At 51.6% G+C, this 24309-nt stretch overlaps 7 protein-coding genes across 7 annotated transcripts; 3 read left to right on the forward strand and 4 right to left on the reverse strand.

The window, feature by feature from the left end:
- Positions 1-51: 51 nt before the first annotated feature.
- N0V89_001125 (uncharacterized protein) lies at positions 52-1389 on the forward strand (the record flags this gene model as incomplete). The annotated part of the gene is made up of 1 exon (XM_056209940.1): positions 52-1389. The coding sequence occupies one exon, from the start codon at positions 52-54 to the stop codon at positions 1387-1389; it is 1338 nt and encodes a 445-aa protein (XP_056076762.1).
- Positions 1390-1820: 431 nt separating this feature from the next.
- Positions 1821-2327, reverse strand: N0V89_001126 (uncharacterized protein; the record flags this gene model as incomplete). The annotated part of the gene is made up of 2 exons (XM_056209941.1): positions 1821-2152; positions 2201-2327. The coding sequence occupies 2 exons, from the start codon at positions 2325-2327 to the stop codon at positions 1821-1823; spliced, it is 459 nt and encodes a 152-aa protein (XP_056076763.1).
- Positions 2328-3522: 1195 nt separating this feature from the next.
- Positions 3523-3885, forward strand: N0V89_001127 (uncharacterized protein; the record flags this gene model as incomplete). The annotated part of the gene is made up of 1 exon (XM_056209942.1): positions 3523-3885. One exon carries the CDS (start codon positions 3523-3525, stop codon positions 3883-3885), a length of 363 nt encoding a protein of 120 aa, XP_056076764.1.
- Positions 3886-6128: 2243 nt separating this feature from the next.
- On the reverse strand, positions 6129-6755 carry N0V89_001128 (uncharacterized protein; the record flags this gene model as incomplete). Its single annotated transcript, XM_056209943.1, has 1 exon — positions 6129-6755. The coding sequence occupies one exon, from the start codon at positions 6753-6755 to the stop codon at positions 6129-6131; it is 627 nt and encodes a 208-aa protein (XP_056076765.1).
- An 8539-nt stretch (positions 6756-15294) lies between these two features.
- PKH1 (serine/threonine protein kinase) lies at positions 15295-17974 on the forward strand (the record flags this gene model as incomplete). Its single annotated transcript, XM_056209944.1, has 2 exons — positions 15295-17589; positions 17636-17974. The coding sequence occupies 2 exons, from the start codon at positions 15295-15297 to the stop codon at positions 17972-17974; spliced, it is 2634 nt and encodes an 877-aa protein (XP_056076766.1).
- Positions 17975-19455: 1481 nt separating this feature from the next.
- Positions 19456-22124, reverse strand: N0V89_001130 (uncharacterized protein; the record flags this gene model as incomplete). Its single annotated transcript, XM_056209945.1, has 2 exons — positions 19456-21242; positions 21362-22124. The coding sequence occupies 2 exons, from the start codon at positions 22122-22124 to the stop codon at positions 19456-19458; spliced, it is 2550 nt and encodes an 849-aa protein (XP_056076767.1).
- Positions 22125-22904: 780 nt separating this feature from the next.
- Positions 22905-24132, reverse strand: GPI8 (glycosylphosphatidylinositol anchor biosynthesis; the record flags this gene model as incomplete). The annotated part of the gene is made up of 2 exons (XM_056209946.1): positions 22905-23565; positions 23615-24132. 2 exons carry the CDS (start codon positions 24130-24132, stop codon positions 22905-22907), a joined length of 1179 nt encoding a protein of 392 aa, XP_056076768.1.
- Between the last annotated feature and the right edge of the window lie 177 nt (positions 24133-24309).

Below are 24309 nucleotides of genomic sequence, written 5' to 3' on the forward strand. Positions count from 1 at the left end.
TGTAAGTACTACGTCTCTACCCTAAGCATCTGCCTTCTCAAGGCACCAAACATGCCTCAACCAAATCGCGTTTTCGGGTTGGCGACCCGCTCGCCAGCTCCGTCAACCACAGCGTCAGGCTCTGAACCTGAAATGATCTCCGATGGCAAGTATATGCGAGCTGTCTGGCGTCCCAAACATGGCGATGGGGATCCTGCGCCGCACGTTATCGACCGCTCCAAAACAACTGTGCGCGGCCATCCAACCTGGAAGATTTTCGTCGACGATATTGTTCAACCCATTGTTCGTGGTAACAACGAGGAACCTCCCCGATATGTGTACCTCGATGACCATGCATGCCATGTTGTTTGGAAGTCCCGGCAGTACACCGACACTGAGCTGAAAACATATTGGGCATTCGACTTCGATCATCAGGGCAACATCAAAACTGGGCGACCGAATCGGGGACGCTCGGCTTGGACAGACAGCGATGTGCCAGAGGTCGCAAAAGGAAAGTTGCGTGGGAAGGGTAAATGGTACGAGTTTAGTGGTGAGCTGGAGACGACGGAGTACAGGCCTTTGCGCCCAGCTACCAGAACCAAGATGGAGCTGCAAGTGGAGGCAGAGTGGGCTGCGCAGAACGGCCACCATCCTGATGTTGCGAGCGCCATCAAAGGAACTCCCGATACACCGAGGAACGATGCAGCCGCGCCCAACGTCACGATACCAGGTGGGAAATCGATCGCCAACAAAGACCACATCCATCCCAGCACGGCTGGCGCCGCTCGACTAGATAAAGAATGTGCCTCTCGTTCGTCTCCGCCACAATATCTGCCGCGTCCACACTGGCGAACAATTGAGCGCCCAGTCACGCCGCCGCCGAAACAGAGATTGACAGGTACCTTCCTTGTCAGCAGTAGTCCTCCCAGGAGCAGCGTGAAGTCTCCCGACCGCAAGCGTGCCCAGCAGGCAGAGCGCAGCAGCTCCCTGCCTGCAGAGATGCCACCGACTATTACGGGCACAATTCCGAAACGCAGGTCTATCGGTCCCTTCATCGTTAGCAGCAGTTCTCCGAAGAGCAGCTCGGGCTCTCCGGAACATAAGTGTATCAGACTGGGGGAACGCAGGAGCTCAGTGACTGCAGAGCTTGTACCTAGAGTTATCAATGCAAACCCGAATGAGGAACATGGCAAAAAGGGCGCGGAGCAACTTAGCTCTCTTTCAGTCGAGCCGTCCGAGCTTCCGTCTGACGTTGGTAGCGATAGCGAGGATGAGAGTTTCCTAACACGTAAGTTCCTGTACCAAGATATTCGTGACCTTGGACTGACTATGCGCTTTGCAGATGTCGACCAGACCCTCAAGAGGAAGCGAGAAGAGGTCAGGAGCTTATCAAAGGTGCAGAGCAAGTGAGGAGATGAGGAGACATACTAGATGTTTTCACCATCAGACGAGTCATGTATGAGCGCTTGGGTATACCCGGGACGAGTTTGCACAGTGAGCATTTGCGGTCTTAGGTATGGAAGAGGTGCATCAAGCGTGAGGACTTATTTGGGTTACCTCAGGATAAATAATACGACATCCAGATACTTTGTGTACACTGACCTTACGGGTACTTGGGCCTCATATAGTATCTCCAAGAGTCGTACCAAATCAATCAGAGGATGCGGATTATCGTGTGATCAGATCCTTACACAAGTCGATAAAGTCAGGCACACAGGACATGTATATGAAGGATTCCTATCAGGACTGTCGAATGGATCGTGGCCAACAGTCCGGAATCAAGCCAGCCAGATGACCTATTCAACTGCTCTGGTTTTCCGTCCGCACTATGGGTATCTCAATTACGTATCGAACCACTCCAACTCATCATTCTTCCCAAAGATGGCCCTATATACCCTATCACCATCACCCTTCACAACTTCTTCGGTGTGAATGCTATGTAGCTTGTATTCCCGCTCATCAGTGCTGCTTCCATCGGTGCCGTCCTTGGCGGATCCGAAGATGCGAACGTGGATGTATGCGTTGTCGAGCGCGGGTACCTTGACTTTGCCAAAGAGATGTAGACCGTACGCCGAGACGGCAACGCGAACGGCCTGTAGGTCGGAGGAGGAGAAGGATGTCAGCTCGTCATCGGAGAGGTCCTTGACGACGCGGAAGTACTCCGGCTCGTGTTCTAACGTCGTCAGTAGCTGTATCTATGAAGGGGGAATGGTGCGCTTACTGTCGTGGTCACGGCGGAGCTTGGTGAGCTCCTCTTTGAGGGTAGGGAGGATTGTGTTAAAGGCGTCGATTGAAGCCTGCTGCGGGGCATGAAGCTCGTTCAGCTGGACAGTTTCTTCGGTAGCCATAACGTGTGCTGTGCAGGTGGGAGTGACAAGTGTGAAAGGTCTAGGTTGTAGAGGTATTATTTTCAGGGTGTGTTTGCACGGTGCCAACAGCCTTATAAGCCCCTCGCTACCCCTCTAAGGATGATGCCATTGCGACTCGAATTGGCAGGGGGTGTTGTCCAAGGACCAAGGATGCGCGAAGCAGATCGCGTCTCAGCTGTTGCCCTGTGCGAGCATCCCTCAAAACCTGGAAAACCTGTCGAAGCGGCTTTACGTGGCATCAATCAGCGGAAGAACCGTACTGAAATTGAGATCGCTCTACTCGAAGTCAACCCATCGACCTCTAGAATAGGAATCTCGGTTGTTGTGACATCGTGAAGCTGATGGTTGTAGCACGACGTTGACCGAGACCCTGAACACCAAGACGACCTGCGTACGTTATGCGACCGATGACGTAGACCACGTGATTTGCCTTCGCCTATCTCGCGCCACCCTGGACATCTGAGACAGAGAGTCGATCAATTTGGCACAGCATCAATTTGAGTTGCGGTTGTGATGCAGTACGGTTAGACGACCTACCATGCACGTGCACGATCCTTCACCGAGACGAGATACTCTGCCCGTTGTGGACACCAAGGCGGCAGGTACCTGATGTTTGGAACATGGTGATGTTGGCGGGTTCCATACGGTATACATATTTCAGATACTAGCTTATCCGTGGCTGCTCGAGATCAAAATAACCGACGGCTATGCGATCAAATCAACGCAGAGTGAGGGAGTATGATCAGGATAATTTTGGATCGTGCTCTCGCCCCCGTATCACGACGTAGTTATCATTCTCAAAGGTCGTCGAAATCCTAAGTGTTAGCGATGTCAGAGTCCTCCGAAGGATATATATTTTAGGCATCCGCGGTGTGACTCAGAACGATTTGGCCCATACCATGGGTGTAACGGATTGTATCCCCTACATGTGAGTCACAATCGCCGCCCTTTGTTCTACAATCTTGCCAATGTATAATGTGGAGCAAAGCTCAAGGGCGCTGCGTCAAACATATAAGCTCTGCTTGACCTTTCGTCTTCTAGCTCCACATCTCGACAGATTTATCTGCATCAACTACCTTCAAAGGTGACGATTCCAGACACGAGGTTTGGAAACCAACCACCGATCTTCACTTTTGAAAACTTAGGCCCCGCTTCTTCGATTCTCGTGCACTCGATGTCTACTGACGCTGCCACGGCTACCAACACCAAGGCTGAAATCGCCGTATCCTACGCTGCTCTTATTCTTGCCGACGAGGGCATCGAATGCACTCCCGAGAAGCTTGAAACCTTGCTTCAAGCCGCCAAAGTCGAGAACGTCGAACCCATCTGGACTACGCTCTTTGCCAAAGCCTTGCAAGGTAAGGAAGTCAAAGACATCCTTACCGCCATTTCGACTTCCGCACCGGAGGTCGGACGCATACAAGCCGCCGTGGATGAGCAGAACCAGGACAAGTCCACCGAAGGCACTGAAACTGTCGACGGCGGTGACGGTGACGACAGCGACATGGAAGGTGGCATGTTTGATCTCTTTGGTTAAGGGAGATGAAATCAATGGAGTAGCAAGAGCTGCAATAGATTCGGTATCGAATTCGGGAGTTTTGAGATCTTCTCTAGCTCCGCAAATGCAAGAAGGTCTTTTTTTTTGAACCTGTGAAGCACTTATAAATGTCTCTGGTGAATGCCAATCTACAGCGAGCTACAGAAAGCGCTCCCTTCCGGGCTTCGCTGGCTGCTTGGGACACGCATAAAACTAAGGTAATCTTGTGAACCTATCAGAAGCTGGTGAACCAACTACGCGGTCGATAGCTTCCAATCTCTCAATTATCCGAGGACACGTCATTGCGCAAAGTTGCGCCTTCTCAACATTTGGACCGCAACTGCTTACCTTTCCCGCGCCATCGTCGGTACGTTCCATTTCAGATTTGCACCAATACCCCAAATACTGAGCATAGAATAGTGGTTATTTCTCGAACAGGACAATCCGTATTAGATATCTTAGAATGTAAGACTCGAGTTCATCTTGCGCAAGTTTAGATTAAATGAAGGCGATTTCTAGCGACTAATCAGTTAAGATCTGTCCGGCTCCAGGGAACAGGTTCCAATTGCGATCATCATCCATGCTTTGAGAAATCCGAGAACGAACACAACTTGCAATGGATCATAACATTGAAGCTCCAGCATCCCTTAACAAACACGGTCTCCTATACTCCCAGAACGAAGGTCATCAGTTGAGCGACTGAAGCGCGTTCTCTACTTGGCTCTGGGAATATACCATGAAGCATTATTACTCCAACTATGGTAGTGTTGGTGAAGTATCTCGGGGCTTCTTTCGCCTACCTGTCCCTTCCTTTGATATCGCGCTCCACATCGAGGCAGCTCAATGTAATATCCAACGACATGCCGTAGACTGGTATATACTCTATGCGTAGCCTAACTTTATTACATCTTGGCGATCCAGGCTCCGTTCAATCTGAGCGAGTCTGTCACTATGTTGGTATACCGACGACCCAAAAGCTATATTGCTTCAGCGGATTTTATGCTATGCAAAAGTTCCTCCGCCACCTTTCTATAGATTGATTTACATATTCAACGTTTTAATAAATTAGTGTATTTATTCACGCTATAAATAGCCTAGTTCCTTTGGAATACCGATTTTGATAGCATAGTACCTTATTTTACCTTCTACTACAACTAAGGTAAGCTATTTGATAAGAAATATTATAAGTAGTGATAAGAGTACATAAATATACGAATTCGTCGAAAATAAAGAAAACAATAATTAGAGCTATGTAAAGTTGGCCTAAGAACTTTTACATAGCATAATAATAACTTTATGCGAAGCTCAGGCGTTGCTTCGGAATGTATTATTCGACGAATCGCATGAATTTAAGCAGTTTGAACCTTTATCGGCGCTCTCCATAAAAGCATGGCCTGTCGCCCAAGGAAAATCACGTGGAAAAATCAGGGTTCCGTTACTACCCATAGGGACTAGCTTATCTCTAAACGCTGATTAGTAGTACTAGTACTATAGCTACTTCTGCTACAAGCAATCTACGGAATAGTCTTATAGCGATAGTGACTAAACGTCACTTTTTCAGGTTTTCTCCCTTTGGTCGAGGGTCATACTTATCTGGAAACGACAACACGTTGCGGTGCACCCACACGACCGTTCCTATCAATCTCTATTAAGCTCTGCAATGCATCCACAAATCCACGCAAGTCACTTGTTGAACTTGGTCTGACCGTCTGGAAATCATGTTCTTTCTCGTTAGACCGTGAATCTATATATTATCGTTTGCGAAAAGAATGCCCCCACCCGACCATGGTACAGATCCCCAACCTTTATTAATTGTATGATACATTCACTCTATTACTGGCTAGATCTTGTTGAATGCTAGCTAGATCTGTTGAATAGCTAGATCTGGTTGTGGTAGACGTTAAAATAGGGCACTAAGCTGTCAAAATAGGTGTACCGACGCATTTCAACTAATCGTTAAGTAGGTATATACTATGAGTAATACAATTAATTAAAATAAGGAGCTGTACCATGGTAGGGTGGGGGCATTCTTTTCGCAAAGCACCGATAACCATGGCTTGTTCACAGGCAACAATTACATCGCACGATTGTGCAGACTGTTCTGTCGGGAAGCCTTATTGTGAACTCTTAGAAGTATCCGTGCAGCTTTCAACCTAAGCCATGAACGTTTGCCAGTGGCGCCATTGTTGCGCTCGCACTCTGACACAAGGAAAGGACGACACGATCTGACCAGATGCCTCCTTCTACTCCTCATTGCTCACAATACTCGAGTCCTCTTCGTCGTCGTCGTCGTCTTCGTCCTCCATTCCATCTTCGTAGTCTCCAATCTCCTCTCCACCTCCTTCTGCATCCTCACCCTCCATGTCGCTATCCAAGAATTCATCATCGCCGAGCATGAAGTCCTTGCGATCTTGCTCTTCCTTCTCCTTCCGCTTGGTCTCCTCCGTGGCAACCTTAGTATGCATGATCTGCTCGAGCTTCACAGCAGCGGCGTCGGATATGTGCATGTAGCGCGCAAGTGATTGCGCGATGGAGTCTTCGTCACACATTCCACTGAGCTCGCGCATCATCGTGTCGACATCATGCTGAGTGAGCGGCTGCTCCATGGCACGAAGGTAGAGCATATGGCCGCAGGTGGGACAGGTATTGCCGATCTTGAGCCATGCATTCAAGCATTCTGTGCCGTGGACGTGATGGCAAGACTTGATGCGAACCGCGGGGTGAAGGCGTTTGTCGTTGGGACAGGTAGCCTTGACGAGCGCAAGAGGCTCCCGGCAGATATCGCAGTCCTGGCTGATATGGTAGGCGCTCGGCTCGAGGTGATCCACGCCATGCAATTGAAACTCGGTTTCAGTGTTGAAGACTGTCATCTTGCCGAAAGAATCGTGATCGACTTGTCTCTACACTCGTATGGCCTTTCGTGAGGAGTCTACCGCGGGTTGATGTGTTGGGTGTCTTAAGGGAAGAGGATTCATGTAAAGAAGTGTACGTACTTATGTATGCATGAAGCGATATGCGGTCTTAGCGACAGAGTGAAAGAACCTGCTGCCTCATTGGGCGAAAGTGAGAAACCCATACCTAGGTACCAAAAGGTGAAAGTTCTATGTATGGGTCGAAGCTTGTCAACAGCGTCGAGCTTCCGCCCGTGAAAGGCATTGTAATCGAAATGCTGTTCTATAATGGGACTGGTTTTCGGCGGTGTCAACAACTTCTACGAAGGATATCGAGACCTTGGACAGATATGTATGCGCCAAAACACAATTCGCGTCAGTCACCGGTGTCTGGCTAAGTTTATGAACACCGGTTACTGTGTGTGAATGAAGCATAGAACTCGGCAAGGGTCCCAAATTCGTACTTATGACTTAATTAGAGAAGAGCTTATAAAGCCAAAATGCATAAATCTAAACCCCTCTCGCATGGGCAGATGCGTGACCAGCTAGTTCCTGTATCTGGCTCTGGGTCAATCTAGGAGTGCAAAAGAGCACGGAGACAGGATGATTTCTCTACTCATTCATAAATCTCAATATCCGATATTTTCTAACAACTGCAACCATGTATTGTGTGCCTCTTCCCCTGGCGCAAGCTCTTACTCAATAGGATGCCACTTCAAAATTCTCACAGCCCTCCACAACCCCTCGATCCTGTTATCAATTTCAATCGGCTATGTCCTCTTGCCCCGGTGGTTTTCATCCTGCAGGCCTGACCCAGGCACCTCTTGCCGTATATGGTTACATACCATACCATAGGTATTGATGGACATAGTTAGGTCTCTCCAACAATATAACAGCTAACCACGAGTACGGTGGTATTGTAGAGGGTAAATAAATCTCGTTGCGAATGTCGGTCGGCATCTCTTCCCACTTTCCTATCTTCCCCAAGCCGAACAGCTCCCTCCTGCACATCAGGCGCGAATTCTTATGCTTGAACCACTCCATTAGACAACTTCTCCGAAACATATGGCCACAAGTCGTGAACTGCACCGGTGGATGGGAGACTTCGATCTCGGAAATGGGGTTTGGCATTGCGTCACGGCACTCTTCCAACAGCCATTATACCTTCGCAATGTCAGAGATTGTTATCATAAACAAATGACAATTGGCCTACTATCTTGAGTGACTACGCAAACGGCTGCTGCGCGAGCTGAGCTGTCAGCGAAGCGGTGGGCCCTAGGTTTGAAGAGCCATCGAACTCGTTCTAATCCACGTGAAGCCAAGATGGACAGAGGCCGAATAGACATAATCTCTAGATATTTGAGCCTGCGATAGGCCTCCAGAACTGATCTCGGTCTTCGTTAAGTCGGATTTGCACGCAGTGAAGGGCTCGTAACAGATGCTGTAAATGTCGTCTGTTTGGGCGCACAGACATGCCATGCCGCCTCGTCTCGAGAAGGTCAGTTTGTTTCGATAAAACATTTTAGATGATAACATCGCAAAGGTATACTTATAATTTTCGACCTTAAAAGTCGCATAGGGGTTGAGGCTCTCAACGAGCTCAACATACCTGCGCGGAACCCACCTGCAACCCCTCCGCGACCCACATAATGCATTCTCTGGCTCAACCACCTTGGTCATGCATGACCAGTTGGCAGTCCAGCGAATGCGATACGGCAACTTAAATGGAGGTTTCGGCTTTCCACAGTCTCATCGTCTCAGCACTCGATAGCCCTGCTTATGGAGAATAGTAGAGATCTGTGTATTCTTAGCGTTCGTCTTGATTGCCTAGGTACATTCGAATAGAACAAGGTCCTTCAATCACTGTCCTCTCATTCGGCTAAGCAGATGCTCATATAGACGAGCAGTCTATGGTCTAGATAGAAGGTGCGCGACGACAGCCCCATGAGTGCCTACCATACGTTGACGAGTTCGAGGATGACTGCCTCTGAAAGTAGATTCGCAAGCGAGCGTTAAGCTCATCCATGTGTGCGCTCGTAGCAGATAACTCGTCGCGAAGTTTATTTTCACGAGTTATGAGAGCTGTGAGCTCTTCCTTGTATAACAAGCCTTCTTCGAGTCCTTGGTTCCTGTTTGACAGCCCTACAGACCAAAACATTGCTCTTATAGTGTAGTGTATGTATACTATCATGGTGTTGATTAGGTATACTAAGATAGTATGTTTCTCAATGCAAATCGTGTAGGCCAAATAGTATAGGAAACAGTTATCTAATAGTTTTGTATATCAGTACTATAATAGATAGCTCGCTAAGGGGTCCTATTGCCTAATGTTGAGGTCTCCGTGAACGGCTAAGTGAACTGAAGCTCAGGGATAGCGTGCTCATACCATCGTTAAATCTATCACCCATCCCTGGCACCTACACAGGCAAGTCACTATGGAGACCAACGCGTATAAAATTTCCTTGATTCGCTCCATTGTGATGTCACTAATTAGATGGTGTTGATGCCTATAGAGCGATAAGATGCCGAGCACTTCGCCTAAATCAAAATATCCTTCACCATGACCTCGAGTGCTAACATGTGATACAGATCCTTCACCGTGACCAGCCTGTCTAGCTTGTCATGTGACAGCTTCTTCACCATACCAGAATAGTATAGATCTCTCGTCTAGCTGTTACAGATCTATCGACACTTTCACTAGAATAGTGTTCCCCTCTTTCTGCTACTTTTCTATACTATTAGACACATCCGAGCCATGTTCTATACTATAAAAGTTATGCCTTACTCTTACGGAGAGGAGCGATATCTTTCTCGCGAAGCCTGCCCGCTGATATTGAAATGTTCTTGATATCTGATAAAGGAAAAATTCCCCGCACCGGCTTTGCTTGCAAAATCCTCTCGCGCTTTCCAGTCCTGGAGCATTCAGCAAGCAATTTGAAGGGCGCCCTCTCCATAACCAGTCTCACCACCAAGCTCTTCGAGACTATCCAGACCGGCCAGGCCCTCGCCACTGGCCGCCACCTTCGCTGGCTGTTCTTTGGCTTCGTCCAAGCAAACACGATTGGCTGGGCCGTGCCAACGTCTTTTAGGAGGTGTCAAAAACATGCCCACGCCTTGCTGGAATCGGCTACGTTGGTCCACCCTGAAACGCGGCTTCCAGCAAAGACTGACTATATGCAAGACGGCCGAAGCCCGGCCGGGCGTCATGTTCTACTGCACGGCTAAAACAGGTCCTGCATGTACCTATCGTTACCCGATCTGCTACGATTCCTAAAATCGTCCAGGCATGGGTGCCATCCCGACCATTGCAGAGTAGCGCAGCATGCTACCAAACCATAGGTAAGTATGTAGTTGACTCACCCCATCGCAAAGCACATGGTACTTCATACTACTGCCCAGGTGTGGTAGCCCGCTGCGGTATTAATCCTAAACAAAGATAGAGGTGCGGGTCTAGTACGGTGTTGACCGTAGCGCGTACATGAGCACGAGCGCATTGATTAGTGGAATACCACGACAGCGACCAGTGTAAATCACACCGAAATAATCACTGCCCTTGTCTTGGCGCACGTACTTGTAGGAACATAGGTAGAAAAATAATTATTTACCTCTTCGTCGCTGCTGCCTGCAATCTCCGCCCTATACTTCCTGTCCCTTTCATCAAGAATATATTACACTCGATCATCCGACGGAGATATTCGACTAGTCATATGGTGTGTCTCTCCCAAAATGCGTAGCAGCATTCTGGAGAAGCTAAAACGTATGCAATCAGCGCTCATGCGTACATATATATATGAACTCTCACTAGCTTTACGTAGCCATCAAGATGCTGGACACACGCGTGTTCCTTGTTTTCCAGAGATCTCAGCAATCTCACTTTCGCAGTTCGGCATCGAGCGCTATTACATCGGTCATGATAGCCACGATAACTCTTGCACTCCGAAGGCCGCCAATCCGCGACAAGTCGAGATCTGGCAATAGCTTGGTTTCCTTTGGTCATAATGGATTTGGCTATTGTCGAGTTTCTGCTTGCGTTACAGCTGTGGTACTCTGAAAGAATAACAGATGGAGGACAGCTGTGATAAGCTCGAAGCTAGCCATCTGTTAGGTTACTGTATATGGATGTCATTTTGGATGTGGAGCGTCATTAGCAATAGAGGAGGGTTGGGGAAAGAGGAGGCGCAGGCAACAGTTTTAGATAAATGGACTGCAAATGACTGATGGAAGCAACTATAAAGCCATAGCACTTCCAGGTTGACATCTTTTGATTATCAGACAGGTATAGGACTTGTTACTGGCGCAGTGTGCGAATCGCTAATTTTATTCCCCGGCCGGGCGTTTCGTTGGTATTGTGGCCATCTTTTACAACGTCAACGTCATGACGCTTACTCAGTATACTGATCATCTACGACGTGCTCGAAAGAAACATACACAGCCATAATGAGTTAGAAAGAACTCGCGTGTGATTAGCGGTCGGTCTGCGGAATCAAAGGTAGCACGATTGTATGTCTCTAATGAGATGTTCTGTGTGTACATTTCAACTTCTGGTAGTACAAATCTCCACACTGATGCAGATGCGGACGGTGGACATGAGTTAGGGAGGAGACCGAGTAGCTGGGTTCCCTGGCTATACGCTATTAGGTCATCCGTTTAGGCTAGAAGATGGGGAGAATGATGCACGCTAACTATCTTCTATCAACATACAGCATACAATTAAAAGTAGTGAGGTTAATAGTCACTAGAGCTAGTCGATTACAATCGTCCATAAAGGCCAAGACCTTTGCCACTGCGAGTACATTTCATTGACGCCTTCCATAGTATACATTGTTCTGTATGATATTGCTGCTGTGAACCACGAACAACGGTGCGCGTTACAGTCAGACTGGATGTTAAACCACAAGTTGTGCATTCACTGCCTAATCTTGTATTGATGAATTGCTATACTGTTAACCTAGGCCAACCCATCCTGAAACACCATCCAAACTCGCTCAATACCAAACTGCCTCATTAATACATGAGCCTCTCATGCCTTCCCATGTGTGGTGGCGTCTCATCCATAAAATCTGTTCCCCCTACCATGCCGCCCCTCCAGTCCGCCCCCGCAAGCTCATCTGCCATCTCCTGCCTCTCCCTCCCCTCCAAATTTTCCTGCTCGTGCGAAATTTGTCTCCTGGTTGCTGCTCTCGCAACCTGCGTTCTCCGACTCGTGACTCCACTCGCGCTGTCCAATGTCGCGGAGGTCGACGGCAGGCCTCGCCCAGATTGGCGACTGAACGGGAGCGGAGCAGGAATGGGAGTTACCGCGCGTCTCGTGGGTTGACGTTCCGAAGGATCAGAGGAAAGATCTTGACGTGAAGCATGGCGAGGGGGAATACGTGGCCCGCGGATGGGATCCTGTTGAGTGGGTGGCGCAAGGCGAATGGCAGCGCTTGGGACAAGTGTTAAAGTGTCAGAGCCAGAAGGGTTGCCGTCAAATGATAGAAGGGGAGGGTAGGAAGAGTGCATATGCGGACGATTTGACACATCTCGCGGTCTCTGCACTTGCGGTACGCTTAAGCGTGCCGTGATGAGAGAAGTGGAGAGCTCGCCGCCTCTCATGGCAACATTCGAGCCTGGGTGGATCGGTGGATGCAAAACGCTTGCTCTCTGAGTAGGCACCCTGAGCGGTCGCGGTTCTTGAGCTGAAAGGCTTACGGGCGCGTTCTCGCTCGAGCGTTGGCCTGCCCTGTGACCTGATCTAGCTGCGGGCACGGTTCTGCGTGGGCCCTGAGATACTCTCACATATACAGTTGGGTCGTCCACTGGAGCAGGCACCGGAATTGGTGCGTATTCCAATTGAGGTCGGGGCCTGCGACTGTATGTACTGTCCCTAAATTCGTGCCCAGAGCTGCCAGTGCCAGAAACCCTCCTTTGACGATCAGCTACCCAGGATACGCTGGTGACCTCTTCCACATCTCCCATGTTTGATGTCCTATGCTCAGCCATTCGGTTTTGCGATGAAACAGCCTGCATCCTGGCCGAGATACGTTCGGAGTAGGAGTTTGCACGCTCCTGAATCAGCTCCAGTGGGGAAGAAAGGTCTCGTTGGACTGCCCTGGCAGCATCTTGGTCACCTCCCACGAAATCTGCAACATTGACAAGCCCCATAGACGGTATCAAACGATGCTGAGCACTCGGAATCCGACTGTATGGTCTAGCGGGCAAGGGCGACGGTCCATGCTGGCCCAGTGGTGTGAGATCGGGCGAGGATGTACTCTGAAAGCGTGAAGGTGGAGGTGGCCGTAGGAATGCCCCGCTCGCTGCTCGATTCTGGGATAGGTGAATCGAATAATAAGCCCCACGACTGCCCTCACGGCTGACCTGGCGGGAAGGGGCAGCCCCATCGTATTGCGATTGCACTAGAGCCTCTGGTTGAGAGTAGGTGTTGCTGGATTGTCTAGAGGAGTCCGGGAGTTCGTAGAAGGAGTACGGCTGGCTGGTAGTTGATGTTCCACTACCATGTCTACTGGATGCAGTTCTGATTGGATCTCCATATCCCATCCCATCTGTTCCCAAGGGTGACCAATAGCGATCGCTCGAAGATTCAGTGCTGCCTTGGATGCTGTCACTGTCACGGACCGAAGGAGGATCAGGCGCTGGGGTATTCCAGAAGATGTCCCCTGCAGCTGACGAATTAGACGTATCTGGACGCTGCACACGAGATTGATGCGATGGTTCACTGCTTGACGACATGGCTCGACTACGTCTGATCGGCTGCGCGGTTCGTGGACGAGGCTCGGTCTGAGGTGCACAATCTATGAATCTGTACCGTTTGTGAGAGTCCCAGTACCCTCGTATGAACCGCGGCGGCGAGCTTGCTTCATTGCCTGTTTGCACATTTCCAACCGTCCGTCCAGCAAAATCGCTACGCAATCTAGTCACCAATTCAACCCGAGTACGCACCGGGGCTTGGGGACTCACCCCGTAATTTCGTCCTCGAGACTTGGAATGATCCTTTGTACGCGCTGCAGAGATGGAATATGAGTACTCTGTTGACGAAATGAGCGTGCTCGGGTTCGCATGGAAGCTTCAAGTGATGCTGCATTGTCAACGTGCCCATCCGTTGATGTATGATAGCGGGTGGGTATTACGTCGTCGTTGCCCGGTTCTGAGGAGTTTGTTTTCGCACGCCCTAAACTCGGTGGACTGGGAAGGGTTTTGGACGGGGAGGGAGTATCCTCGCTAGTGTCTCCTTGTGACGCGACAAGACTTGATGCTCGATCCCGAGGAGCGGATCTGAATGGAATCCGTAGTTCACTGCCTGGAAGTGGTACTACGAATCCCGTGGTTGTAGAGCTTGGGTTTCGGGTTGTCTGATCATCCGGAAGAGGAGAACTCATCGACTCGCTTGACACAGCTTTGCTGCTAGAGGTAAGACTGTCTCGAATGGGGCGAGGCGGGTCTCCAGGATCATTGACGAAGCAGTGCACAGCTTGCTGGGGTCTCAAAATAGGAACATGACCGAGACCAGTAATGGAATCATCGCGAGCCCGTATGGGTCCGCGATTCATTCGGGCTCGGAAACTAGGCGGCAGGGGAGGCCCGCGAATGCGTGCCGGCAGTGTTGCGGGAGCATTCGCGGCCTGCCTGCGTTCGATGCGTCGACGAGTCTCCTCGACGTCGGCGGGCGTCAACGTAATCTCCGAAGCCTTCAGCCGTATCATGTTGTATGGTGTATAGGTAACAAAGCAAAGGGGGACGAAGGGTAAGCCAAAACGTGCCAAAACAAAGTCGATAGGCCTACACGAGGAGCGCCCCGATGTTCGCAGGGAACAGACGCAGTCACAAACAAAAGAGAGAGAGAGAGGAAACCGATGGCGGCTGATGGCCTCCTACCTTCACAGCTCCTCGCGACTACTGCCACAGGGCGGTCGCTGCCATGCAGTGAGAGACGCATGGTAAGATGCTCTCGCGGTTGCTGCGTCAAGATAACTTTGCAGGGACGTTGCGCTGTGTTCACGTTGCAGAGCGTTCGGAGAAGCAACGCCAGGTGCCGTGACCTTGGAGCTCTCGCGGTTCTATCGTGTCAACTTTCGTGTCTGCATTGTACATGGTGGCATGCAAGAGTGAGCGCTGTGCGTGGTGGGACATTGGTTGTGCGCAACAAGGCACGCGTATCTTGGCCAGGGGCGGCATCAGGTCGCACAGGGCCGGGAGCAGGGCCGGAAGGACAGACCAGCTTGATGATCGAGGGGCACTTTTGGTGCGGCAATGCCATGGCCGTTGCGCATGGCCACGGTGCAATCGTGGTGTTGAGGCGCGCGGTGCGTGTGGGATGCCTCGATGTGATCCATGGGGGGGAGTCGTAAGCTACCGAGAATGTCACGCTAATCCGCCAGCAGCCTCATCGCGCCCGCTGCTGTCATCACCTCCAGACGACGCAACTTGCCCTGGCCTTGCGGCGGCCCACGCCATCACCACAGCTTTGCCCGCACATCCCACCCTCGCCGACTGCGTACACTCTTTCGGAGCGCTCGGCACCATGGACGTCGGCACCTTGGGGAGGCTCCAGATAGCCAACCCGGACGAGGACGCAGACCCGTCGTCGCCCTCTCCGCCGCCGCCGCCCACACAGGCGCATGCAGAGCCCTCGTCTGCGGGCCGGCCGTCCTCTCCTTCGCAGGCGTCGTCGAACAGCACCATCACCGACCAGCCCAAGCCGCAGGCTCCCCAACACCTGCTCCCAGAGCCACAGGCGCCCTCAGGCTCGCTGGGATTTAATGCAGACAGCTTTACCACCGCCTCCCCCTCGTCCTCGTTCGGCGACCAAACTTCCCCACTGGCCCAGACAGAGACATTCTCCTCGACTTCCTCGCAACCCGCCCGGCTCACCCACAGGCAATCGATGCCCTTTGTACACCAGGCGCAGCAGCAGGCCTCATACCCGCCCTACGCTGCGGGGCCCATCGCACATGCCGGCCGCAATGGCCCTCCGCTACCTCCGAATATGGGTACGCGGCCCATGTCCACCCAGATGTACATGCACGCCAATTTATCCTCGAGCTCGGCTGCGAACGCCGGAACATATCGCTACAATGACAGTGTTACGACCGACATACGGCGGACAAGTAGTTCAAGAGTAGCTCCGAAAGGAATGGGAATGGGAATTCCCTCGCGGGAGCCCAGCCGGAGCAGTAGAGGGTACCCCCCTGAGATGGCACAAGGAAACGGGCCCTTTCCCCCACGGCGGAGTTCACGGCGCATTCCCATGGACGGCACCCAATCGTCGAGTGTACCCGTTACGAGCCATTTGTCGAGTTCACCATATGGCTTGGAGGGCGGACCTCTCCCCAGTAGCGAGGAGTGGAAAGAGAAAGGGGCAGCTACGGGCGTCAGGCAGGAGATGGACCAGAACGGCAGACCTGTTACAAGAGTTGTTAAGAAGGGCGTCAAAGACTTCAACTTTGGTAGGACACTAGGAGAGGGGTCTTATAGTACCGTTCTAGCTGCCACAGATCGCCAGACGCTGCGAGAATACGCCATAAAAGTGCTCGACAAGCGCCATATCATCAAGGAGAAGAAGGTCAAATACGTAAATATCGAAAAAGACACCTTGAATCGCTTGACAGAACACCCAGGCATTGTTCGGCTCTACTACACTTTCCAGGACGAAACTTCGTTATACTTTGTGCTCGACCTAGCGGCTGGCGGAGAGCTGCTCGGCTTCCTGAAAAAAATGACCACATTCGACGTGGAATGCACCAGATTCTACGGCGCTCAAATACTCGACGCAATCGACTACATGCACTCGCGAGGGGTAATCCATCGCGATCTGAAGCCGGAAAACGTATTACTCGACGACCAAATGCATGTTAAGATCACAGATTTCGGCACTGCCAAGATATTGGACCAGAAAAGATCCAACGGCGTCGGCTCGACTGGTGGCGATCCATTAGAGGGCATGGACTCAGACCGAGCACAGTCTTTCGTCGGTACCGCCGAATATGTCTCACCGGAGTTGCTTACAGACAAAAACGCATGCAAAGCGAGCGATTTATGGGCCTTTGGGTGCATAATATACCAGCTCCTCGCTGGTCGGCCACCCTTCAAGGCTGCTAATGAATATCAGACTTTCCAGAAAATCGTGGGGTTAGAGTACACCTTTCCAGACGGCTTCCCACCACTGGCGAAAGATTTGGTGGAAAGGTTACTCGTGCTGGATCCTCTCACGCGCCTTCCCATAGAACACATCAAAAGTCATGCGTTCTTTGATGGCATAGCTTGGGGTAAAGGGTTGTGGAAACAGAAAGCTCCGCGACTGAAAGCCTATGTTCCGCCAGCCCACGAACCCATCAGACTCAACGGTAAGGACGGGCCGTACCCCTCGAAAGAAGTTCTTATCGGTGACACAGCATCAGGTCCCACAGCACCACCTGCATCCTCCGCCAATAATTTGCGAGTGCCACCGCGGCTCATTACCGAGCTGCCTCCGCCGAGCCAGCTTGACATTGATTGGTCCCCGGTCCTGACGAAAAGAGACGAGCGGATATTGAAGCTTGGCAACTTGTTTGTTACCCATCACCCCGCAGGCCATCCTGTTGGCGCGGATGCTGCTGCTGCTCCCGAGACACCGAAGAAGTTTTCACGGTTCTTTGGCGGTAACACCGTCAAGAAGCGGCAAAGACTAGTTATGATAACTTCCAATGCCCGAGTGCTCATGTGCGCTGCAGGCACTAATGATAAGAAGCTGAAAGAGGAGGTATCAATATTAGCACCTGGCTGCTCTTGGAGAAGCTTCCAGGATTCGAAGGGCCTGACTGCATGGCTCGTTGAAACTGTATGTACCACCTCCCAACTGACGCTTTTGACTAAAGCCCTGGCAGCGAGACAAGCAGTACGTTTTCGAAGACCCAAAGAGCACCACGAGCGATCCCAACGGCAGCAAATTTTACACACAGGAATGGCTCGACAGCATAGAACAAGCGCGAGACTACGCCATATCGCAGAGCATGACAAATTCCTACTCAGGCGACTCCACACTGAACGATCTGAATTCTGCTCTTTCAAGTCCTACTAGTACGTTAGGTGGTGACTCCGCCCTAGAGGGAGTCAACATCCCAACTACACGTATGCTTCGTAAAGAGCAGGCAGATTCTGACTCGCTAAAGGGCAGGAAGAGATTCAGCAAGCGCCACTCGAAAAATGGACTCGCAAACTTTTAAGACGGGGATCAACAATTTTTGTCAGCGGCACCAATGGGCGATCACTTTCTCAGCCGCCATGACTGGCATCTGCTTCTCGTCTTTGTCGAATTTTCGATTTTCAGGCGGGTTCGATTTCGTTATACTTCGGCTTCTCATAGGATTGGCATCACAATCAACCATCCAGCGATCGGCGTTCGGGCGTCTCCTTATTACCACTTATCTTCTACTACTATGGTATGTTGTTTGTGTCGCGACGTTATTTCGGGCATCATACACTTCCCTTTTCCTATGTTTTTACTACCCTTTTACACCCCTTGGAGGAAAATCTCTGGTTCAAACCTTGCATTTACCGGCTTCGGCTTCGGCTTTACGACTATTTCATTTCTCCGGTGGACGATGGAAGGGGCCGCCTCCTCTGCTTACGAGGGTCGTGCTGCACCCCTTCTCTCTGGGGCGGACGGCTGATATCGGCTTCAACGCTATTTCTGCGTACAGCTCGAGCATGGAAAGCCCGTCGAAAAATGTCGGCTTCGTTGGGCGTGCAGCGTACGTTATATTCGTGTACTTATTGGCTGGGAAGAGGAAGGGTGCCCTGTATAGAGGTACGGCTTGGCTCTCGAGTAATAGGCGGCTTTGTGCATTGTCGGCATTCAAGACATCAGGCTGCAACACAACACTTCAAATCAAAGCGTTCCGCGCATTTCATTTCACCCACAATATCTTCCATGCCCCAACATCCCGAGGTTGGTCTGCGCCTGTACAGGCTCTACGTGCCTATTCAGCTTGCGTTGCGAGCACAAATCAAATCTTCATCAACCTGCAATGTTTCAGCACTCGAAGGACATCGACTCGCGTGGAAGCGTCCGAAGGACACCGTCTCCAACAAAAATTCAACGACATTATACCGTTAATTTGTAATCCCACGATGCAGCATAGTCGATGAGTTAGATCGCGCATCACGTCGCGAGTCACGCCGAAATGCACTGTATCTCTGAGTATGTTCAACTCCATACACCGACGATTCCACGAAGGAGTTTCAGCCCGATCACCAATCAAATCGAACATATGCTTCAAAACACACCAATCAATGTGAACTGCTCATTCATACAGCTACTCTGCTCTGCCAAAGCGGCAATATATACTCGAAGAAGAAAGCGAGGTAAGCCATACCTCATGTATCCGATCCATCAAATGCAATTCTAAAGTCCAAATCGAGGAAGGTATAGACACAAGAAACGAAATCGTTATAGAGTCGCTTCACTTCTTAAGTGCTCGCGTCCTGCTCGGCCCCCTCAAGCCATGAGATAAACTGGGAAAGCGTCCACTTCTTCTCCTCCGCAGCGCCGGTGGCAGACGGGGACGCAGATGCCTCGACTACGGTGGCGGAGGCGGAAGGGACCTCATACCCATTGCCTGCGTCAGGGGCGACCGTCGCAGAAGGAATGGTAGGGTGAGGTTCCTCGGTGGTATCAGGGCCAGAATCAGGGCCAGAGCCGGTGTCATAACTGCTGCCCGGGTTTGCGGGGGGCCGCGCTGGGCGAAGGCGTCTGAACGGCAGGCGACGACGAGGCCTCGACGACAGCGCTGGGGCTCACGATGGCCAGAACAGACGACACAACACTCTCGACGGGAGACGAGCCGGTGTCGTAGCCGCTGCCAGACCCAATGGTTGGTGCCGGCGCAAGAACAGTAGAGCTGCTCGCAGTAGGCTCAGCGGGAACAGTGCCGTTAGAAGCACCCTCGCCGCCATCGAGTGCAATGATCTTCTTGACAGCGTGCTCAGCAGCTACCATTACAATGACGTGTGTGTTTCCTGACGGTAAGTCTGCGTGCATGCCAGCGTCGACAACAAAGAGGTTGTCCGTGCCGTACACCTTGCAGTTTGTGTCGACGACTGCACTGCCGTTCTTGGAGCCATCGTCCGTGCCGATGATGGTGGTGCCCGTCATGTGTGTTCCGGGGTTGGGCGTGGTGCGTGCGACAATGGCAGCACCGGTGTCATTTACGGGGCCTGCGTAGGAGAGCGTACTGTTGGCGAGGCGCGAGATGGCGAGCACCTCGTCGATAGCAATGGCGATAGCTTGCTTATCGTCGGACGTCTGGAGGTACGGGCTTTTGCTAAACTCGGTGTTGCCCTCGGTGGTCATAGTGAGACGTCCGGTGGAAGTAGTACCGTGCGTGAGGAGGAACATTATGTCAATAGTGTTGTTCACCGTGGAGTAGCAGTGGGTCTGAACGACCATCTTCTTGCCGCTGCTGGTAGTGACGGTTGTGAAGGTGTTGAGGCGCATTTGGGGGTTACCAACAAGGGGCCCAGCTGCCTTGGCGAAGAGGTCGATATCAGTCTGACTAGGGTCACCGAAAGCGGTTTGAGGCAGGATGTTCATGCCAGCGGTGACGTTGAACTTGAGACCGATAATTGAATGGTCACGGACCAACCCGACGGGGGAGTTGATCCAGGCCTCTTTGGGAGGGAGGGTGATGGAGGTAGTCTGCTTGGAAGCAACCTCGATCTGGTCAGCGGGACCGATACCAGAATTGAAGAGAATGCGTGGCGACGACATGGAACCAGCGGCGAGGATGACTTTGCCGTTGGGGTTAACGTTGAAGATGGTGCGAGCACCAGTGTCGTCTTCAGTCTCAACACCCGTGACAGTGGAGTTCGTACGGATGGCACGGAGCACCTTGGTGTGGAGTTTGAGTGTGAAGTTGTCCTCAGCCTCGGCAAGGGGAAGGTACTGGTTGACGGGACCAGAGCGGCGGCCATCGGCGATGTTCATTGCCGGGTAGGAGTAGATCTGGTATTTCTCATCGGGCTCCTCGCTGGTGGACACTGACTTCCAGCCGGCACCAGCGAAGAACTTGGAGAGGACATCATAGACAGCGTTGTCATGGTACTTCCCATCGGAGGAAGGCTGTATGGTTCCAGGGTTGCGCTCGTAGAGACGGTCAGCAGCCTCCGAGATGCCGTCTTCCCACTGCCAACCAGCAGGCCAATTCTCAAAGTCGAAGCTTGGGGGCTTGATGAAGGCCATGCCGTTTACAGTGGTACCACCTCCAAGGATGCAGCCAGCCATACCGGCAGTGTCAGAGCAGTAGCCCTTATTTCCTGGGTAGGCGGATAGTTGAAGGAAAACTCCGGGAACCTCGTACACAGTTACAGTGTCGTTCCACGGGACGGTGAGGCTACCACCAGTCGAGTAGAATGATGGGCCACCACGCTCAAGCAGGAGCACAGACTTGCCAGTCTCGGTGAGACGCTGAGCAGTAACGATACCGGAAGCACCTGAGAATGGTTAGCAGCTGCATGTACTCCGATGCGGAATCAAGCAGATCAACTTGAGTGGCCGTCAACATTGTGTTAACCCGTTGAGGTTAAAACACTAGATTCGGTTTATGCATAACGTTGCGAGTCGCCCTGGGATACGTTGTACTCACCTCCACCCACCACAATGAAATCATATGTGGTGTTATACGTTGATACGGTTCCATTGTAGGGGGTTGTTCCGTTGGTGGGAAGTGTTCCATTGATGGGGGTGGAAGGCGTTGTAGTGTTGCCAGCTAGAGCAGCCCACGAAGCAAAGTCAGCAGACTTTGCGTTGGCGAGGTCAACACCATAGAGCCCGAAAGTGTCGTGCTGCTCAATAGATGAGCTGGGGCTGGAGGGGGTAGCAGGGCCGGTCGTGGTGGCGATAGCCCATCCGAAGATACCGGTCTCGGCTGAGGCATTGAGTGACTTCACGGTGGTGTCTGTGGTGATACAATTCTTGCACAAGAAGGTGTAGCTAAAACCGGTCTCATTGGTGCTGGAAGCGATGGTCTGGAGGGTTGGGCCATCGACGATCTTGGGAAGGGCATAATTGGTTGCTGACCGCAAAGAAGAAACGATCTCTCCGTTGTTAGGCCAAGCCACGAGAAGCAAGGCGTTTAACATAGATCCTGTGAAAGAAACGCCCGCCCATCCTGTCAAAGTGTTTGCAGAAAGCTGACCGACGAAGTCTGTGGTTGGGTTCTCAGCCAGCGCAATACCAAACGAGTAGTTGGCAACGCTCTTCTGTTGGAAGGTGATGCCTGTGGCCTCATCTGTGTATTTGGTGGTCTGCTGAGCCTGGATAACGGCCAAGCTCGCTGCCAGAGCGAGAGACGAGAGGAAGTGACGAAGTGCCATTTCGGACAACTGTAAAGAATGTATTGGGTGAGAAAAGAAAAAAGGAGTGTGTGCACTGGGGCAAAGAGTGTATGGGTGAGTTCAACTGCTACCAGACCCGCGATGGCTCTTTTCCCAGATTCTATCTCCTGTTCCCTTATATCAGGTCCCAAGACAGGCCTCGAATACGCAGGTCAGCCATGCTTTAGCGTGTTACAGCTTCCGCCAAAGGTCCGTCGTGGAGTGCAATTTCCACTGGCTCCAGCCGAGGACGCCTGGCGTTGGCAAAAGAATGCAAACAATGCAAGCACACACAAGACCAATGACAACGGCCGACCGCCTCTGGCGTTCCTCTCCAGCCTACGTCGAGAGTGCCTGTGAAACGAGTGTACTCCGTCCGCCAATGAGGGCGCGGGAAACAGTCAGCCAAAACAAGTAACCCTTGCGCAGATCCTCCGCCAATTCATTTCCACTCCTAAGCGCGTGCTGAACCAGCCCCAAACGATATTAATATCTGGGCAGTGGAGCAAACCCGCGCATTGTTGCCAGCCGCGTGGCTGTCCCGTAGATAACGTTCCGGGGCATTGGCGCTCTCCACACGTTTTGGCAGGCGCCACAGCATGGGTACGATACACGATTGGGGAAACAGATCGCACGGGCTCCTGTCATCTCTCCGTAGCCGAGATCGTATTGAGCGTATTTGGTCGGATGGCTCCGAGAAATCGAGATGCTATCATTCATGACTCAGGAAAGGGTATCTTGGCGCTAATTGCAGAGTAATCCAGAATGCTTCTCCACGTTTCAAAGCGACTCCATCCAGGATCCTGCGGCCCAAACACCGGCGAATCCTAGCAATGCTGCGGCCCCGACGATTTGTTTCGACCATGCAAAATCTGTGTCTGCCTTTACAGGGCCGGGCTTCTTTATGCTCTGATGTGGCTGTGGCTCCATCGCAGCTGCCTCTTCAATTACGTGCTGAGCCTGCGGTCTCACATTGAGTGACATGTTGTGTCTCTGCTTAGCCTCCAGAATCATCTTGTCAATAGCTTCTAGCTCTTCACGCCACTGAGTCTCGTTTTTCTGGGTCCCAGCGTCAATTTCCACATTTTGAACGTTTCCGAAGAAGTCCATGATCAATCTTGATCTAGCACCACCTTCTCCACCGGCAAACAGGTCATACCGGATGCCAGGGTCTGAATGCATGTCGGCTGGGTTGTAGCTGTCAAATAGTTCGCCCATGGTGACCTTTGAGGTCGGGTCGCGAACGTTTTTTTCGAGGAAGTCGAGATTGTAGTACGTGTATCGATCAATGACAGCAACGCCCACGTCATTGTCTGCATGGTGCGAATATGAAGACTGGTCGATCCCAGAGGATCCAGTCGCCAAAATGTTCGGTGAGTAAAACTTGGAGTACATGGTGTTGGCTTGGCATGTATCGATCATGAAGAGCATCTCGTGGTAGCTTTTCGACATTAGAGCTGTTCAGGCAACGATGGCTTACGCAGGCTTACCGCTTCTTCTCCCACATCTGGCCGAAAGCGTCTGCTAGATCGTAGGCCGAGATCTCTTCCGCATCCTGGAATTTCAAGAACTCGTTCCCGCCGTGCCCCGTCATGTACACCAATATGTTGCTCCGCTCGTCTGTCATCAACCGCTTGGATCGTGGCATATCCTCTGATACTCTGTCCGTCATAAGTCTTATGAAGTTTTCTACCGTGACTTCGTATCCTCTATAATCCACCTCGATGTTGTCTCCATATAGATCGAGCGCGCGGTCGGCATTGTTGTACACGGTTCCTGGGAATGCATTGCGGGGATTGCAGGCCATGTCATCAGGCAGCATGAGAATTATCTGCGAGTCGGGGATCCCGAGACGCTTCACCGTACGATATAGTGAGAGAACATTCGCGAGGTGCCTGTAATTGAACCAAAAGCGCGACGTGCCAACGAGGACTGCCCAGTTCGAGGTGTGTTCGGCGGCGGCGAGGGGAGCCAGTAGAAGAGGCGCAAGGGCAGCGGTGAGCTTCATGGTAGTGGTAGCGTGCGACGCACTCGCAAGTGTCTTTGCAAGGCAGCGAGTGTGTTGTGAGCTTCCAAGAGGCCTCCGCGCGCCCTTTGCGACACACGTTGGAGAGATGCAGGGTTGCGGCTGACTAAAAGGGGAAGTAAGCACTCCGCGCCTTCCTCGGCAAAACGATGATGCGTA

This window comes from Didymosphaeria variabile (genome assembly GCF_027946475.1).
Source record: "Didymosphaeria variabile strain IMI 356815 chromosome Unknown scaffold_1, whole genome shotgun sequence".
Lineage (NCBI taxonomy): Eukaryota > Fungi > Ascomycota > Dothideomycetes > Pleosporales > Didymosphaeriaceae > Didymosphaeria > Didymosphaeria variabile.